General features: G+C 34.8%; 1 protein-coding gene across 3 annotated transcripts in view; it reads right to left on the bottom strand.

Annotated features, from left to right (window-relative positions):
* Window positions 1-19918, bottom strand: part of STXBP5 (syntaxin binding protein 5) — a 125113-nt gene that overhangs the window by 78341 nt on the left and 26854 nt on the right. For all 3 annotated transcript variants that reach the window (XM_037156812.2, XM_037156813.2, XM_037156814.2), the window contains exons 5-7: window positions 6000-6134; window positions 4288-4351; window positions 2100-2183 (exon numbers count right to left, since the gene is read on the bottom strand). In XM_037156812.2, the coding sequence (XP_037012707.2) occupies window positions 2100-2183; window positions 4288-4351; window positions 6000-6134 (283 nt within the window). The remainder of the gene's footprint in view (window positions 1-2099; window positions 2184-4287; window positions 4352-5999; window positions 6135-19918) is intronic.

The following is a 19918-nucleotide window of genomic DNA, read 5'->3' as shown; positions in this document are numbered from 1 at the left end:
GAGATCTTTTCCAAGCCTCTCACACTCATGTACTTACTGGCAGTCAACTGGAGACTTGGGTGGGGAGCTCCTTGCAGATTTTTGAACTCCTTCTCTAGGTAGTTCCCTACTCTCTGGTGCCTTGCTGTATAAGCTACACATATCTTGCCTTCCCCAGTTCCCCAACTCTGTCTCCTCAATTAGAGGGAGACTGTTGGATTTCTTTAACGTACTGAGATCTGGAAAATTTCTCTAGGCCATAAGCTAAGGCAAGTGAAGGGATCACTTTGTACCCCTTTCTCTAAGGAATGCCTATTTGACACTTCTGCTGTCTTATTTCTAAAAACTATTGTTACATATATTTATCCAACACACTGTTTAAGTAAGAGTGCAAATTCGGGCCCTGCCACTCCAAAATGACTAAAGCCAAAATTACTATTTTAACTTATAAAAATAAAATAAAATAATCAATTTAAAAAAGATCTATAGGTCAAAACTTCCTATATTAAAATACTGTTTTTATAATTTCAAGATATGAATTAGTGAGCCAAACAATGCTTACTAACTAAAAGCATGAAAAACAAAAAGTATACAGCTATGAAAACAAAGGAAATTCTTTCAGTTATGTTTACAAAGATAATATACAGTCATTTATAAAGTATTCTAATTCTTGCTATAGTTATACAACTTAGCCTGCTGTTTGAGTAACTGAAAGTATCAATACAAAGACATGACACCTTTTATCATAAAAACAAACAAACGAGCAAAACCATTTACACATTTCCTAGCCCCATTCACTGAACTGGAAATCATGAATGCCCCCAGTATCTAAACTATGGTCAGATACTATTACATACTGAAATATGCCACAGTTTCATAGAAAAGGATCTTATTCCAAGTTTGGGACAAATATTCACAAATTAATAGGTATATTTTGTCGTAACAGACAGCAAGGAAGCTATCCAGGAAGTAGTCTTCACCAAAGGAGTCAGGAACCGAAAAAAGGAGGTTCACTGACCAAAAATGAAACAACTTGAAAACCAGTCATTTCAAAGTACTGAAGCACATCAAATAGGTTTAATCTTTGAATACAGAGTAAAACTAGAAATAAGAACCAACTGGTACCAGTTGAAGATTACTACAAAACAACCCCTTTAGAGTAACTACTTAACAGAAAGAACAGAGTATTTACCCTGCCCTTCCTATATGAACTATATACTACTGTATAATCCGGTACGATAACTAAGAGGAAATCTCTCTTTACTTAAGTGGCCTCACTAATAAAAACAAGGAAGGAAGTATAAAGTTAAAACGTGCCCATTTTGCAACCACTTGGCACTAACAGGTAATAGGCCTCGAATGTCACTGACTGCTAATATCACACACACTATCACACCTGATATTCACACGATATTCCACCTGAGAAAAGACCAACAGCAGCATCTATGAAGTAATCTTGCTAAAAGTAAAAAACAAACCTGAATTAGATCAATCCTCAGTAACTATCCAATTTATAGGGAGTATGAGGGTAAAAAAATATTAAACGCATTAAGACTGCGTTTAACACAGTGAAACCCATTGTTGGGCAGACTCTACCCTTAACAAATAAATGTCAAAAAAGAGGAAATGAGGTAAAACACTAAAAAAAAAAAAAGCGACAGGAGAGGTCACAGTTTAAAACAGACTTAAAAGACTTACTAATCAATCACAATCAATTTATATTTGGTCTTAAAGCAAGCAAACTATAAATGTCTAAGGAATACTATGATCATTTATACAAAATAAAAATACAGTGCTTACTAATTTGCTTATAAATGCAAATTTATAAGCAAAGTAAGAGGTATTACAGAATACCTCTGCAAAAATACATTAAAAAATTGGCAACACTGGTACCTGGGGTAGGAGAATTTTATGGTGAAATGATAGGAATGGGAAACAGAATATTAATATTTTTCAGCTTTTAGTATCTTTGGTATCTATTATATAAAAGATATTTGTGTGTTTATTGCAGTTTCCAAGGTTGCCTAAACTAAAAGCACTAATTGAGTTCTTAGAAAAGCTGCTCTGAACTAGAGAAATGACAATATCTTTTGATTAGCAAAAATAATGAATGTTATTACCTCATCATATGTGTATCTGTAGTCAGCTTTCTTTGATTTGAGGTCCCATAATACTACTGTTCCAGATTCAAAGCCAATCAAAAGCTGTAATAAAAGAAAATGCCATATTACCTAGGAATGATATTAACCATATAAAATATTCATTTTCTGACAATAAAAATAACAATTGTCATCAATATGCTTCCAATATAATATAAACATTTGCATTGCTAATTATTAATCACATAGATGACAAATGAGAACACCACACTGTATATTTATATCTTTGATTATTAGGAACTCAACATTTATCATAAAATTTTTTTGTAAAAGAGAACTACCGTTTTGAAGTCTTTAGTGTCATTTTTATTAAAATAACATAAAAATTATCATTACAAATTAACATTTGTTATTTGCTTTAGAGTTTACAAACTTTTCTAATTCAACACATTATCAGGTACTTTCATTTATTTATCGATATATTGATTAGTTCCAAATTATAGCCAGCCTAGATCCTCTCGAGATTTAGACCCATAATTCCGAAGGCTACACCTCCACTTACCCACTCAAGAAGAATCTCAAAGTAAATGTGTCCAAAAGTGAGTTTTTTATTGTCTTCCCTGCCTTCCTCTGGTATTCTCTGTTGCAGTATCTCTCCATTCCTTATCTCACCATTCATTAAGTTGCTCAGGCAAAAACCTAGGGGTCCTCTTAACTCTAGTTTCTTCCCCATCAGGTAAAATCATCAAGTAATTTTAAAATTGCTCTTATCATCTAATTTACTTTCCTCCACGTCTAACACCTGCTCTTGGTTCAACACACAAAGATCTCTACGATGATCACTTCTCATCATTATGTTGTACACCTGAAAACTAAATGAATACAATATTGTGTGTCAAGTTTAATTTTTTAAAAAAAGACACAAAGACCTCTTCTGGTCTCTTAGTCTCCTCAATTCCAAGTCTTGTTCCTTTTTTAATCCATTCCATATTGCAACTAGCGTAAAGTTCTAAAATGCAAACCTGACTATGTAATGATCATGTAATATTATTGAATATGGATGAAGTCCATTCTTAACAAGATTTCATCATGGTCTGACCTCTGCTTACCTCTCCAGCTCCATCCACTACCACACACTCTGTACCTAACGCACTCCAGTGGATCTTTTAGCTCATGCTTTCCTTACCTTGGAGCCTTTGCACATGCTGTCTACCCGGGCCTCTCTATTCAAATGTCATGTTCTGCCTGACTAACCCTATTAATCCTTCAGATGACCTTTTAGCTACTACTTCCTCTGTGAGGCCTTCCTTGACTTTCCAAATGTAAGTCAATGCCTTTTCTATGTGCTCCAACAGCACTCTGCACTATTTTTATCTGAAGGGTCACCACACAATATAGTGGCCTTTGACATGTCTGAATTCTCTTGCATATAATAACACTGGTCTATTTAGGCAAAGATTGGTTTTATCTTATTCACCACTATATTCTAACATAAGACACAAGGTCTAATCTGTTGTAGGTACTTAATAAACCTTTATGAATGAATGGATTTCAGAATGGAACGCACATTCTTGCTTTGTAAACTACCTACTGCCTACCCAATTTCTGCTGTCCACCATCCCCAACTGGGAGTTTTCCAAATCTCAGTATTCCATCTGCTTGACACCTCCTCCCCTTTTATTTATTCAGCAATGTTTTACTCATTTTTAAGTCTCAACTTAGTGCTGCTTCCTTGGGTAAGCCTACCCAGTTCCTCTGGAAGGACAACGATGCTCCTTCTCCTATGCCCGCACACGCCTGTTCATCTATATGTCTCTAATAGCTAATACACTGCCAAATACATATTAGACACTCAAATATTTGCTTAATGAGCATACAACTAATTACTAGGTACTCAATATTATCATTCATTAATCTGAAATATGAACAAAGTTTGGGACAGACCTAGTAATTTTAATGAAATAGCATTTTAGTAGATTTCAGACTACAGAGCCCTTGAAGAGGCCAGTCTTTGAAGCTAACAAAATAGGTTTCCCCACCTTGGTGGAGAGTATAGTTAATTTCTTCACTTGTTTTCGTTTTTCACAATGTATATATAAGCCACACAACGTCTGTTGCAAAGTCTAGTTCTTGAGTAGTTTGCATACTTAAAAAATACCAAAAAATTTTACATTTCGTTAATAAATATATCTTTTAGGAAAAATTCTACCTTTCCTTCATCCATTGGATTATCACTTATATGGACAACAGGTCCTGGATGAGATTTAGATGACCTAAAAAAGAAAAAGTAAGATTTTTTTCTCACCTAAACTTTCCAATGTAATTATGTATTCATCAAAATAAGAATAATGAGCGGACAATAAAGATGTATTTATAAAGGGTGTAAACATTTCAGTAATTGATCAATAACAGATGTTTAATTTTTACCATGGACTAAAATAGGAATCAGAAAAAATAGTGACTGTTAAATTGATACAAGTAAGCAAAATTTAAAATTAAGTACACTTTGCATATAAGAAATAACCTTCAATTAGTATTTTAGCCCAGAAAATCTATTCTCATGATATAATTCTCAGATTTAATATTTTTAATAAAGCAGTATCTATCACACTGCTATCTGATTTTACTCAATTCTAGCCTCCAATTAGGGCTTCTCATCCAGTTCCACAGTTCACATCAACAGTAGAAAAAATTCTATTATGTTTTTAAGAAAAAAATCAACAGATAAACTTGCTCAGATAAAATGAAGTCATGCAGCTAAGAATGTGGCTAAACTGATGCCTACACAGTACGATTAAGCACACCCCTGGTCACAAACTCCGACGGCTGAAAGATCAGTCCACTGATGAGAGCCATTTGTGAAACTATACAGACACCCACACCAGACCCAGCCACCAGACGCTGTAATCAACTCAAATAGCAGACCACGAAAAACCACACCCTCTGCCAAGGGACTGAGATATGATAGTAATGTCCCTGCCACAGGAAGGAAAACCAAACTTCATGCATCAACAGACTTATGATACTGGCCACAAATTTATCGTTCTGTCAAAGTGATATAACATCTGTGAAACACAACAATATAGAATTGTTTAAAAACAAAACCAAAAGAAACAATGAAAATAAATCTTGGCAATATTCTTAACTTTTAATTTTTATGTCTAATTAGATAAGAAAAAGCTTAAGAGAAAGAGATAAGATGCAAAGATAAGATTCCAAGAAAACGTGAAAAGTTAGCAATGAAAGTTAGGATTCTTAAAGCCCTTTAGCTCACCTAGTTTTTGATGTTGTTATTGTAAAATGAAAGCAATCACCATTATATCAAAATCAAGGAAAATTAATTGCCAAGTTAATTTTGCCATGTTATACAACAAACATTTACATTACATTTATTAATTATCAAAACATACCAAGTAGTAGTTTAAATAAGCATTTTCCAAACACTGGTAGCAACTGATTAGTGGGTCATAAAATCAGTTTAGTGGGGCATGACAAGCATTTGAAATAAAAATAATTACAAAATAAAAAGAAGAGTGTTCTTCACTTAGTAAGAATGATTTTCTCATTAAACTTGTGCTACAGTTTTTACATATAAACACATACATGTGATATATATACAAGGTTGGAAAGGTAGGTCTACAGTTGTCCATATAGAAAACAATATAATAATTAATAAACAATAACAGAATAAACTGTTTCATGTACTCAACTGTTACTCTACTTTTGCCCATGTCTGCATATGAAGATTTTAAATGTACAACTGCCGAAAGGACAATATTACTTACAAAAGACTAATCTATATTTAATATCAAGAATATCCAATACATATCTAATTCAATATCAGTTTAATGACTACCTATTACATAATATTATCATATATGGTATTGGTACTTTTAGACAGGGAAATCTGCTCAAACTCACAGTTCAATGGCTTTATTCCACATAATGACGTAGCCTGAGAGTGTGAAGGACTCCACGTTGACAATATGTATATTACCTCGTTCAGTGCCCACATAGAGCCACTTACTCTGAAAAGGCAAATGGCAAAATGTAACCCTGCAAGAGAAAATATATATTTTAAAGTGAGAAAAATGCCCGATATATTTTATTAATTCTACTAGAGGGTCAATCATGATAATATATAATTTATGGAAAGCAAAAAAGATACACAACCAATAAATTTAACCACTCATTGGGATTAATATTTCATTGTGCTAATTATGATAAAACATTAGATCTAGTCATCGTGGTTAATATTTAATTATGCTAATTAAACTTATGCTTATTTAAATATAAGGTCTTACAGTAAATGGCTATCCTGACACTATAGACAGAAGATAAGTTTTGAAATTAAAGCTGTTATCCCTCAGTATCCTTGGGGTATCCTGAAACCCATTCCCAAATCCACAGATGCTCAAGTCTGTTATATATAAAATGGCGTATTTGGGTATAACCTACATAATTCTCCCATGTATTATAAATCATCTCTAGGTTACCCATAATATTTAATACAATGTAAATGTTATGTAAATAGCTGCTATACTGTACTGTTTGGGTAATAACAATAAAAATGTTTGTACAACACGTTCAGTACTAATGGAACCATTGTAGGCCTTCTTTTTCCCTGAATATTTTCTATCTGCAGTCAGTTGAATCTGCAGACGTGGAACCCGCGGATACAGAATTCAAGGACAGGGAGGGTCAACAGTATGTTTCAAATCTGACCATGCCATCTACTAACTGTGTTACTTTGGGCACATCACATCTGACCTTTAAGCAACGACCCAGGAGTCCAATACCCACATCATCCCTACGTAATACTGTATTTCTCAGGCATTATTAAACACAGCATCACTCAGGACCTGTGCATACTATTCCTTCCAGGCAAAATGCTCTTCCCATATTTTTCTTCTGTTCCAGATGCAGTTGAAATACCACCTTCACTCAAATTGACATCCCCACATTTCTGCATGCCTATCAGGCTTTTCCTTATAAGAGAGTTAGGTAGGCTCTACTCTCCTCAAACTTCTAAGCCTCTGGAAGGGAAGAGATCTTCTATATCAGGCTCAAACAACGTTAATAAAATATAATTCAACTACCTCTTCCTAGGTCCTGATGATGTGTGAGAGGCCTTCATTAACAAATTATAGTAATCTACACGCATGTGTTATACTTTATTATCATCTGAACAATTTAAAACATTTTTTATATCAGCTCATTTGTTTTCAAGGCAAAGACAGAAACTACCTTGTCTGTTTAGTACTGCTTATTTAGAAAAGAAAGGCAATGTGTTATGAAACCATATAATGCTCATCTTTTCAGATTCTAATTGTTTCTCAAAATAGCCTAAAATTCAATGGGGTAGCATTTCAAATAATTCACTGATAAAAGTCACTGCTAGACTACTAATACTGACACTAGATATTAGGCAAGATATAGCATACAGAACATTTGCTATTCGTATTAACACGTAACTTCACTACCAAGAATTTTCGAGATGAAACGTTTATCAAATAAATGTAAATGTACATGGTCTCACTATTTCCTAGAGGTAATGTTCATCTAGATGATTTGGTTCACTGTCTGTATTTTCTGCTGAATGTTTTGTAAGTTAACATGTCAACTTTACAAAGGTTTTATGTAAGTGTAACAGCACAGAAATGTCCACTGAACCAAAAAAAAACCATTTTGTAGTACCTTATTACTTTACAAGGCGATAAGTTCGTAGTACCATTCTGAAAACTTTAGAGTCATTTAAGTTTCAGAATTCAGAATTTTCTAGATTTTAGAAAGATACATAATCCATGTTTTGTATATTACTGAGTATGACTGGTAGCATCTCATACACACTGAATATTTTTGAGGTATAATATTAAAGTTTATTTTTATTGAGGTATAACTGCCATATAACATGTTATAATGTTGTAATAACATATAATGTTGTAAATGTGTAAATGTGTTCTAAATGTGTAACATAATTCTATGTATGTGTATAGTATGAAATGATCATCACAGTTAAATCTAGCTAATATCTATCACTACAAATATAGTTAGAAATTTCCTCAGAATGAGTATTTTGAAAATCTATTCTCTTAATAACTTTCAAATATACAATGTTTACAAATATACAATAATTATAGGTACTGTCAGTTTCTTAAAAAATTAAACATACATACACCCTATGATCAGCCTTTTTTCCCTATGTATTTACCCAAAGAAAGGAAAGTACATGCCTGTAACACGATTTATATACAAATGTTCACAGCAGCTTTGTGATAGAAACTGGAAATAATCCTAATGTCCATGACCATCAACAAGTAAATGGATGAACCAACTGTGTCACATACTAGAGAAACTTGATACATGCAATGAAGTTGATGAATCTCAAAATCCTTACGATGAATAAAAGCCAGAAAAAAAGGCATATTGTATGATTCCATTTATCTACAATTTATATGCAATAGAAAATGCAAACTAAACTATTGTACAAGAGAACACATCAATGGTTTCCTGGCGAATATGGAGGTAGAGACTAATAACACTAAGAAGGGATTACCACAAGAAAACATTTTGAGGTGATGGCACATTCGTTTTCTTGATTGTGATGATAGTTTCATACATGTAGATCTATGTTAAGAGTTACCAAACTGTACATTTCAAATGTGTGCAGTTTATTATTCATTAATTATTCCTCCACAAGACTGTTTTAAAATGTTCTGTTTTCACAGATTTGTGGATTGAGGAATTATGAAACTGGACTGTCACTCTGATTAGTATACAGTAGCAAGCTCTGGAGTTAGACTGCCTGAACTTATTTTCCAGCTGTGCCACTCACTGGCATATAAGGACCTTAGTTGGCCTCTCAGCAGCTCAGTTTCTAAGCACTATAGCAAACCTCACAGTGTTCACGCCTCATGGTGTTCACCAAGTAAGACAAACCCTGGTAGATGTTTAACAAGAAGTCTCCATAGGTAGGTGTTCAATAGACATTAGCTAATTATGATTAAAACTAAATGATATCCTACCAGCTAAATGTTACAGGCAAATTTAAACTACATAAAGTAAATAAAATAGTTTGTCCACTTCCCTCAGATAATTTTAATTTCCACATTGCTCTAGAATTAGCATAGAATCTGCATAGACCAGAATCATAATCAGTATTTATCAAATGAATTAATGCAGAAAAACTTCAGAATGAAGATATTATTTAGTACTTTTCTCAAATTAACTGCATATTACACTGCCTTGTTATTAAATGAAATTTTAAGTTTGCATTAATGAACATGGGAATGCATTAAAATAACAGCAGTCAGATGAAAGCAACTTAAAAATCTGTTCAAACAATTTCCTTTCTATTTATAGTCCTACATCTTTTCTGATAAACTGCCATAGCTGCTTTAGAAAAATCTTCAAATAATAAACTTCAGAGACCTTCAAAGGCCATTTTACATTTGTATTGATTTACTGTATTCTTTACTAATTATAAGTCAATTTACATAAGATGTTTAAAAACTTCTAGAAATATATCCAAAGAAATCAAAATATTAACATTTCTTGTGAAATAAGACCTTAATATATAACATCAAGGACTATCAAAAACAAGTATCAATCCTTGCCCATGATGGAGACGTAGGTAAACATGCCTCACCTCTGTGCACAACTATAGCAAAAAATACAACTAGACTACAAAACAAGTATCACCCAAGATATGAAAATCGATATACGTAGAAGTCCAACAACCAAAGATTTAAAGAAGCCACATTCATCCAAACAGGTAGGAGGGGCCTCGAGATGCACAGTGACATGGAGTAGCATGGAGCAGCGAGGACGTGGGAAAGATGGTCTACACTCATGTGTGGTGGATAAAAATCAGGAGGGACACCCTGGGAGCCAGGGATCACAGCAGCAGTCCAGACCACCCAGTCCGGGGTTCCAGCTCTAGAAAGATAAATCCTCATAACTTCTGGCTGTAAAAGCCAGCGGGAGATGGGGAGGGGGAGGGCAGAAGTAACTATGGGATTCTCAAGAGACTACTCTTAAAGGGCCCACAGTGGACTTAGGACTTATGCAGACCCATCCCCCCCTGGGATTCAGCACCAGGGCAACAGCTAGAAGGGCGCCAATGGCATAGAGAGAAAAAGTGAAGTCCAAGTGTCAGGAAACAGCTTCCTCACAGGCAAAACTCCATAGGTTAGGCAGTGGCACTATCCCTTCTCAGAACACTCGCCCACACAAAGCAACAGAGCAGCAACAGGGGTTGCTCCACCTTGGCAACCTCTAAGGCTCCACCCCAAATGATTCAATGGGTGCCTTTTCTACAGTAGGCTGCATGGCTAACACAGGGAGTCAGCCCTATCTAATACAGAGAAGCAAACAAACGGAGGCTGCCAAAATGAGGAGACAAAGAAATATGGACCAAATGAAAGAACAGATCAAAATTCCAGAAAAAGAACTAAATGAAATGGAGATAAGCAACCTATAAGATGCATAGTTCAAAACACTGGTTATCAGGATGCTCCAGGAACTCATTGGGAACTTCAACAGCATAAAAAACACCCAGGCAGAAAGGAAGCTTGCATTAAGTAAAATAAAGAAAAATCTATAGGGAATCAACAATGGAGGCGATAAAGCTGAGATTGAAATCAACGATCTGGAACATGAGGAAGGAAAAAGCATCCAATTAGAATAGCAGAAAGAAAAAAGAATTCAAAAAAACAAGGACAGGCTTAGGAACTTTGGAGACATCTTTAAAGGTGCCAACATACAAATCATAGGGGTGCCAGAAGGAGAAAAGAGCAAGAAATTGAAAATTCATTTGAAAAAATAATGAAAGAAAGCTTCTCTAATTTGGTGAAGGAAACAGACATACAAGTCCAAGAAGCACAGTGAGTCCCAAACAAGACAGACCCCAAGAAATATCAAGACACATCATAATTAAAATTTCAAAGGTTAAAGATAAAGAGAGAATCTTAAATGCAGCAAGAGAAAAGCAGAGAGTTACCTTCAAAAGAGTTCCCATAAGACTCAGCTGATTTCTCAAAAAAAACAAAAACAAAAACAAAAAACCATGCAGGCTAGTAGGGACTGGAAAAGTATCCAAAGTCATGAAAGTCAAGGACCTACATCCAAGATTACTCTATCCAGCAAAGCTATCATTTAGAGTGGAAGGACAGATAAAGTACTTCCCAGACAAGGTAAAACTAAAGGAGTTCATCATCATTAAACTACTGTATTATGAAATTCTAGAGGGAATTATGTAAGAAAAAGATCAAAATGATAAACATTAAAATGGTAACAAATTCACAATTATCAATAATCTAATCCAACTAACAAACTAGCAAAGAAGCAGAACAGGAACAGAATCATAGATACGGAGATCATTTGAAGGGTTATCAATTGGGATAGGGAAGGAGGAGAATGGAGGTAAAAGTGAGGAGATTAAGAAGCACAAATTGGGCCCTGGCTGGTGTAGTTCAGTGGATTGAGCACAGGCCTGCGAACCAGAGTATTGCAGTTCCATTGTCAGTCAGGGCACACGTCTGGGTTGCAGGCCAGTTCCCAGCAGGGGACACACGAGAGGCAACCATACATTGATATTTCTCTCCCTATCTCCTTCCCTTCCCCTCTAAAGGTAAATAAATAAAATCTTTAAAAAAAAAAAGAAGCACAAATTGGTAGGTTTGTGGGATTCTAAGAACAGTATAGGTAATGGATCAGCCAAAGAACTTACATGAACTAAGTCAAGGAGGAAGCTGGAGGGAATGGGAGTACCAAGTGATAGGGGCGAAGGGGGGAATAACTGGGACAACTGTAATAGCATAATCAATAAAATGTACTTAGAAAAACAAATAATTATCAAGTGAGTAATAGTGAAACAGTGAATATCAAATAGAAAACAACATATATTTACTACAGAAATAATGAGTAACATCTGAAAAAACTGTTCCTTGTTGTATGGGAGACTCTTGAAATTCCATTTTGAATGATCTTACTTTGAATAATGAAGGTGCCAAAGTGTTTTTATATAACAAATGATATGAAAAACAAAAGTAACCTGAGAGTTATCAGCAACTATGCATTTTTCTACTTTTATATCAGATTTTCCTTTATTATACTTTATTGCATAGGTGTATTTTAAGTATCGTCCAGTCTATAGCTTATGCCTTTTTATTAAAGAACTTTCCCTCCCTCCCTCCTCTTCCTACACATGTGTGTTCATGTATAAGTACATACACACAAACACCTATAAACACGCATACACAAACACAAATATAACCCTATGTGTACATTATGCAAGTTTGCTATTATCAAATAATTTATTAGTTTTTTTGTCTTTCCTCCAAAATTTACTGTTTCCATAAGTCATTAAAAAAGCCTTGAACAAGATACATTTTCATATTTTTTCTTCATGTTCATAAAATATACATTTAATACATAAGGACTTTTTGGTGGGGAAGAAGTCATTGTTTTCTTTTTTTCAAAGATATCATACAAATTGTTCTGAATCTTGTATTACTACCCATCAGCACCTGGTGGATGAAATTTGTCTTTTAGCTTTACGTAAGCGTATGGTGGGAAACTTTTAACCCTTTCCTACACAGCTTGTACTCCTTTATAAATGCTAGTGAGGCACGCACTGCCGATGGCACAGACACTCCTTGTGTCACTGTTTTCCAAGTTTAATTTTTCTGTGGTCACTTCACAGTTAAGTGTTGAACTGGTTTGCAACTTTTTCAGTTATGAGGTAGGGACCGCTTTTTTCCATATTCATAAGAGTTGTCACAGCATTTTTTATTTATTGCATCTTTCTTCCTGTTTGTAATGTCACCTTTGTCATATAAGTATCTGTCTCTCTCTGAACACATATGATTCTGGATCCCTTTACTGTGTTTTTATGCACCTGTCTTCTTCTTGTAAATATTATGCCATTTTAATTTCTATAGTTTTGTACAATTTAAGTGCCACAATCTCATATTTCTTTTCAAAACTGTCCAGGCTCTTCTCTTCTCCACAAAAATTTCAGGATCAGCTTAAGCCCCATGAACAATCCTGTTAAAATTTCTATTATAATAGTACTGAACTTACAGATTTTGATGAGAAGTGACATATTTTACAACTTGAGTATTCCTCCCCATGAAATTCTCCAAATGTTTATCATCCTTTAGTCCTTCAATAAAGTTTGATATTTTCTCTATATAGATCTTATGTATTTTTGCTAGTGTTATTTCTAGAAACAAAATTTTATGACATGCTGTTTTCCCTTTCATTTGCTTTCAAACTACAAACTGTATTCTGTCATGTATAATGTGCAGCTTTTTGTCCAAAATTTTGAGGGAAAAATAAGGATGCACCTTATACATGGGTATGATGATTACATACTAGGGGTATCATAATCCCGTGTATAATGCGCACAAAAATGTGGGTGTGCATTACACGTGGGAGCAAATTATACATGGCAAAATAACGTAATCATGCTTTAGTATATACTTTATAAACAGTTCAACAGTTGCATTTTTTGAGTTTTTAATCAAATCTGAAGGTCAATGATTTTACTACCAATATAATAACTGAACTTAGTTTTTCCATCCTATTTAGGATCTTTTTCTATGATTTTATCTTTTCCTTTCTTCTATTTATTAATTTCTTTCATTTCCTTTTTTCTTCCCCTAACGATTTCAACATTACATTCTCTATGTATTCTATCCTTCCAGTATTTACAATGTGTCCTTCCAGTATTTAACATAAACTATTCAAGCATTTTATTCATCTTTGTTATCTCAACACCCAGCATAATCCCTAATACACAGAAGGTACCCAATGTTTGGTGAACTGAAATTAATTAACCTTCTAAAATGTTTTTTTTCCTATTTCCAAATATGAAGCACTACTCCCATTCTACATTCCTCCTAAGCCAACCAATAATTTTACAGTCCTTTCGGCAGTCTAAGATATAATTTTTCTGAGCCAATACTGCATTAATACAGTTAAAGGAATAATACACTGTGGTGGGCAAAAGTACATTTCTGGTTGTAATTATGTGAAACACAGAGTTCATTCTTGTATTATTATTACTTATTGTATTATTTCTTTGGATTACACTCAGAACCAACTTATGGCCACCCCTGTATGCCCTAAGCATAAAAACAAAGTTTTTCATTCATTATATTGTCTCTGGTATTTTGCACAAGACTTAGCTCATACTAATGGGCAAAGCTAAGACACTCTTATAGTCACCAGTGACTTAGTCCCTCCTTCCATATAACCTTTTTATACCTTGTGTGCATTTTAAAGCCCTTGTGCAATGAGAAATCTCTTTGAATGTCTCTCCCAATTTCCTTTTCAGAATTTCTTAGTTGTTATGCATAATTTTATTCTAGGAAGTTATCCAACACTTCTTAACTTCCTTCTACAGTCTCAAGGTCATCAAATCACAATTGTCTTTCCTGAAACACAGATCTTTTTCCTTTTTAAATTTGTCTAAGCACATGGTTCTCTATACTTAGAATCCCAAGGTGACTCATCATTTCCACAGCACCAACCAATTCTCTTTTCCAGATTAGAACTGGGCCCAGAGGAGATCCCTCTGTGCACTTTCCTACCAGGCCTAGCTGCCATTCCATTTCTGCATTCCAGTCCTGAATATCATCCCATCAAATTGCTCTCATGTCTAATGCTTGTACACTTCTCATTATGCTGCTTTCAAAGAAAAATATTTTGCTGGTATGATGCAATTACCACAAAAACTGTAATTCTAGGTCTCTAATTTGTTCCAATATTATGATTAAAATTTTCCTTGCACAGAAATATGTGCAGTGAATTAATTCAAAATCCTGGGAAGACCTGTATACATTTTTTAAGGGCTGGTATCTAGCCAAATACTCTTTTACAGCTCTGCCCTATTCATGTGCACTGAGCAAATTGCAAGCCTCATACATATGAAAAGCATAATATTTAGGTAGCATTATGATGAGAGTATAATGGGATAAATTAAGTTTCTTTTCCTACATTGATTTATTTATGAAAATCTGATGCCAGGGCAGAAGCCAGTCCCTGAAGTACCACCTATAGGCACCAACTCTCCCATTGCTGTGTTGGTATCTGAATGAATTACTCCATTTGTCAAACAATTTTTTTCTTAAGAGGACTTTGGACATGGATGATTGCTGGGATACAATTTTTATTATTAATGTATTCCATGTGATACTATATATTCCTAATCATTAGTGTAAGATGCATGCATGCTTATTTTATTCTCTAAATGTATAGATATATCTATCATCAAATGAAAGAGTTATGAATCAGAGTATCAGAAATAAACTGTAAATCAGTGTTAGGATAAAGGAAAAACATTTATCTTTAAAATAAATATATTAATTTTAAGACCTAACATCCTTATGCTGAAGAAAATTCTGTTCTTTGAAATTTCACAAAGAAAATTGTCTTGATCCCTGAGAATAATTTACGTTAAAGTGTTTTATAAACAATAAGGAATTATAAAATTAAGAGATATAATTATTAGACAATAATAGTGGGATCTACATAAAAAAGCCGATATATATAATTGAGTCATCAGTCGTAAAATGCTTTATATATGCAGAAATTTAACATGGTTGAGAATAATGGTCATGTTAACTCAAGGCAATGAAAAAACACTAGTAGATAGTTGCAGTTGCCTATAAACCTATGACTTCCTCCCAATTAAAGGAAAAAAGCAGTGTAGAAGCTAAATGAAACATAATCTAGAAGGCAATTACCCAACAGAATTTGCCTGTCAAACTCTCAATTTCAACATAAACAAGCAATCTCTTCCTATTTGTATAAACCCAAAGATGCATAATAATGAGATTTACCAATATCAAGCAAGAGGAATGAAGGCAACATATATCAGTTTCCTGGAGATGCCACAACAAAAATTACCACAAAGTAGGTGGCTTCAAACAATAGGAATTTATTCTTCCAGAGTTCTAGAGGCTAGCCATCAGAAATCAAGGCACCGGCAGGGCCAGGTTTGCTCTGAAGGCTCCAGAAAACTTGTGTCCCACACCTCCCTCTCTCCTAGCTCCTGGTATTGCCAGGTGTCCTTGACATTCCTTGGTTTGCAGGGACTCAGGTGTCTTTACTCATCAGGTAAAGACTCCCTATATGTCTGTCTCTCTCCTGTTCTTATAAGAACACCACTCATATTAGATAAAGTCCACCTTAGTAACTTCATATTAACTTGCCTACACTCACAAAGACCCTATTTCCAAATAAGGTTATAGTCACAAATACTGGGGTTAGGATTTCAACATCTATTGGGCAACACAATTCAATCCTTAACAGGTATAGGGCATTGAAGGCCATGCCTCCTCCCCACCAGTATACTGCTATGACCAACACTTTGCAGGTTGCAGGGGATTTAGATGATGTAGCTACTACTGCTATTGGTAAATTATTTATTGTGGTATAAACTGTATAAAAGATAAATTCCTACTGAGACATGAACCTGGCAATTGGCACAATAAGCTACATGCTCTTCAAAGAAGACATTTAAAACACTGTATTTTCAAAGTATTTTCAACTTTCAAAGTAGTTTTGCTTTTTATGATTAAAAATATTCTGTACTGTATCCTTTTTGGTTTTAGCCTACTTCCCTGTTAGGGACTGAACTATGCCCCTCTACCTCCCCACTCACATACTGAAGACCTTTTCCAATTAGTTGATTCTATAAACACTACCTAAAATCTCTTAAGTTAATGCAGATATTTCAAGTTACAAAATTATTGTTTAATATAAGTCCAATAACTTTAAAAACAAGAATAATTATATAGGTAATTTCTACATACTATAAACTATTATATGTGCTTTATACATACTTCTTACTTTACACATATTAACTTTATAACATGAATCTTAGGTTTTTTGTGAGATCATAATCATCTATTTTACAGATAACAAAATGGATACAGTTTTAAGTGACTGGTCTATGAACTAAGAGTCAACATATGTAGTTTACCTCCAGTCCGCGGCTGTAACCACTCTAATACACTGCTTCTCAGGTAACAGAGAAAATCACATTTTAAGATAAGTGACCAAATATGGTAAAAACTGAACTTTTATAGGCTGGCTGCTAATGAAGGAGGACATTCATAAGTTTGTGTTATCACTCAATTCAAAATCATTCTACAGAAACTGAGATATATATTTACTTCACACGAACACCCCATTTTATTGGGCATCTGGGAATCTTAACTCTGAGCAAGGTTCTAATGCAAGGCCCAATTCTGTCTTGTTTACAAATATGTAAGAGGGGACCTGCAAAAACTGGAATTATCTTCTGGAGGGCAGGCCCCAGGTAGCACAGGCTTCTCCCCTCTCCCACCTCCGCTACCTGAGTATTCTAGGAACCCATCTGCATCAGCGGAGCAGCTATCACTATTGTGAAAGGCTGCATTCAGCTTCGGTGAATTTGTTTTGAAAACTTTCAAAGTGTTTGCCCCCAGTTCATGATGGGTGATTTATGAGCCCACCTGCCCACCAAATACTGAGTATTCGGCAGTCTTTGACCACAAACTGCATGACCCCCATGCCCCACCCTCCGTGTTCACCCAATTTCACCAGGAGAGATTTTTTTTGTTTGTTTCCCTGGATGAAAAAAATGGCATCAAAAGGAAACATTTTGCTGATATTGAAGAGTTGAAACAAAAAATGGCAGAAGCACTAAAAGGTATCAAAACCAACAAGTTAAAAAAAGAGTTTTCAGCACTGGCTGGTGTAGCTCAGTGGATTGCATGCAGGACTGCAAACCAGAGGATCGCGGTTTGATTCCCAGTCAGGGCACATGCCTGGGTTGCAGGCCAGTTCCCAGTAGGGGACACACGAGAGGCAACCATACATTAATATTTCTCTCCCTCTCTCCCTCCCTTCCCCTCTAAAGATAAATAAATAAAATCTTTTTAAAAAAGAGTTTTCAGCAATGGAAAAAATGTCTCAATAGGTGTATTGCATCCAATGGAGAATACTTCAGAAGTGACTAAAGTTTAAATATGTAAAAATAAATACACAATTTTTAATAAATCAATTCCATTTTTGAAGGGTTCTCCCTCATATGCTCAGGAGTCAGCATTAAGTGGGCACATAACAAGCATTCTATAATCATTATAGAACACACTGGGATAAAAGGGCAAAACATTTTAATATATGAAGGAAAAGAAATAGTAAAGATTACGTGACAGAGAGGAAATTTTTCTGCAAATTAGGAAAGCAATATACAAATCAGTGAAGTAAGAATTCACTGATGTGAATTCTTGGGTTCAGTGAAGTATGAACCCAAGTTCACAGAGTTAAACCAAGACTTGGGACTACAATTTCTGTATTTTTCTTAAATACATAACACTAAAATCATATTAAAATATCCATATTACATGGTTACATAACAATGTAAATGTACTATACACTTAAAAGTGGTTAAGATAGTAAATTTTATGTTGTATATTTTAGCACATTTAAACTAAAACAAAAAAAACTACATTATGAAAAAAATGAAATTTAAATCACTACATATAATTTCTATATGTCTATAAATTTCTACTAAAAAACTACTTAAAAAGGAATAAAAACCTTAAGTTTAAAATATTTTACAATTGTTCAGAATGTAATAAAAAAGCCATTTATAAACTTTTCATATTTTTTCTAGCTTTCTTTGCTTCAGAAGAAAAAATGTAAATAGCATAATGGTAAAACAAAGTAATTTAACTATTAAGTTAGCCCAAATCCATCATTAAGTAAAGAGAAAACTAATTAAGCTCCTGCTTATTTTACTTCAGTGTCAATAATAAAATAAGCAGGGTGGTAATTATTATAAGCATTCACAAAGAATCCAGCTTTTTTCTCTTTCTGGTTATATGATTAATATTAGGGATGGTCATATGACTCGCTCTGGCCCACAAAAGGAGAGAAGAAGAGATACATGTAAGTTCCAGGCAGAAGCTTTAAGAGCCAATGAGAGCTTCATCATATTCTTTCTTCCTCTACTACAGTGACTCCCAATATTGTAAAGACCATTCCTGGACCAGAATTCAAAAAGACTATAATGAAACAGAACAGATTTCCAGCAAATCCACATAGGTCATTCGGTCATGAAGATTTTGAGTATTTGTTATGATAGCATAACCCAGACTACCCTGACTTACAGATATAAACACTGAATGTAAAGAAGTTAGTTGCATACAGAAAAGAATGGTTCCTACAAAGGAGGGAGATGGGAGGATGGGCAGGGAATGACAGGAATCTGTCCCAACAGAACACTTCCATCAGGGCATTTGAAAAGTCCTCAATGACAAAGAACTCAGACTGAGGGGCAGAAAAAGTTTTCTGACTGGGGACAGATTCCCAGAGCTGAGGACAGCCTCCACTCCCCCCTCCCCTCCCCACCTGTAGCCAGGTGCTAAGGAAAAAGAGGCTATTCCAAACGCCATGTCTCTCCCTCCTGCCATGTGAGGAAATCTGAACTTTAGTCGTGAGAGAATAAACCAGGGTTCACCCAGGAGGCACCAGGGCCTTTTCTTGGCATTTTAAATCCAAGAGCTGCCATACAAGTTGGTAGCCATCTTAGAAAATTTCATCCGAACGTGACCTTCAAGGACTGGGTACTCACACTATAGTATTTTGTTTATTGTTGCCTTAATGAAGGTCAAGCAGAAGCTGAATTCTGAACTGGACCACCTAGGTTCTGCTGGTCAGCCGGGTTTTGTTTACAAGTGTGCTCAGCAGCTACCATTAAGCTGGCACACAATAAGCATCCTCTAATTATAAAATAAATGGGCAGCGGACAGCAACCGAAACTGGGAAGCCCGTCAGTT

Source organism: Artibeus jamaicensis, unplaced genomic scaffold (assembly GCF_021234435.1).
Source record: "Artibeus jamaicensis isolate MK-2021 breed Jamaican fruit bat unplaced genomic scaffold, CSHL_Jam_final contig_3176, whole genome shotgun sequence".
NCBI classification, from domain to species: Eukaryota; Metazoa; Chordata; class Mammalia; order Chiroptera; family Phyllostomidae; genus Artibeus; species Artibeus jamaicensis.
This window is presented reverse-complemented; position numbering and strand designations above follow the sequence as displayed.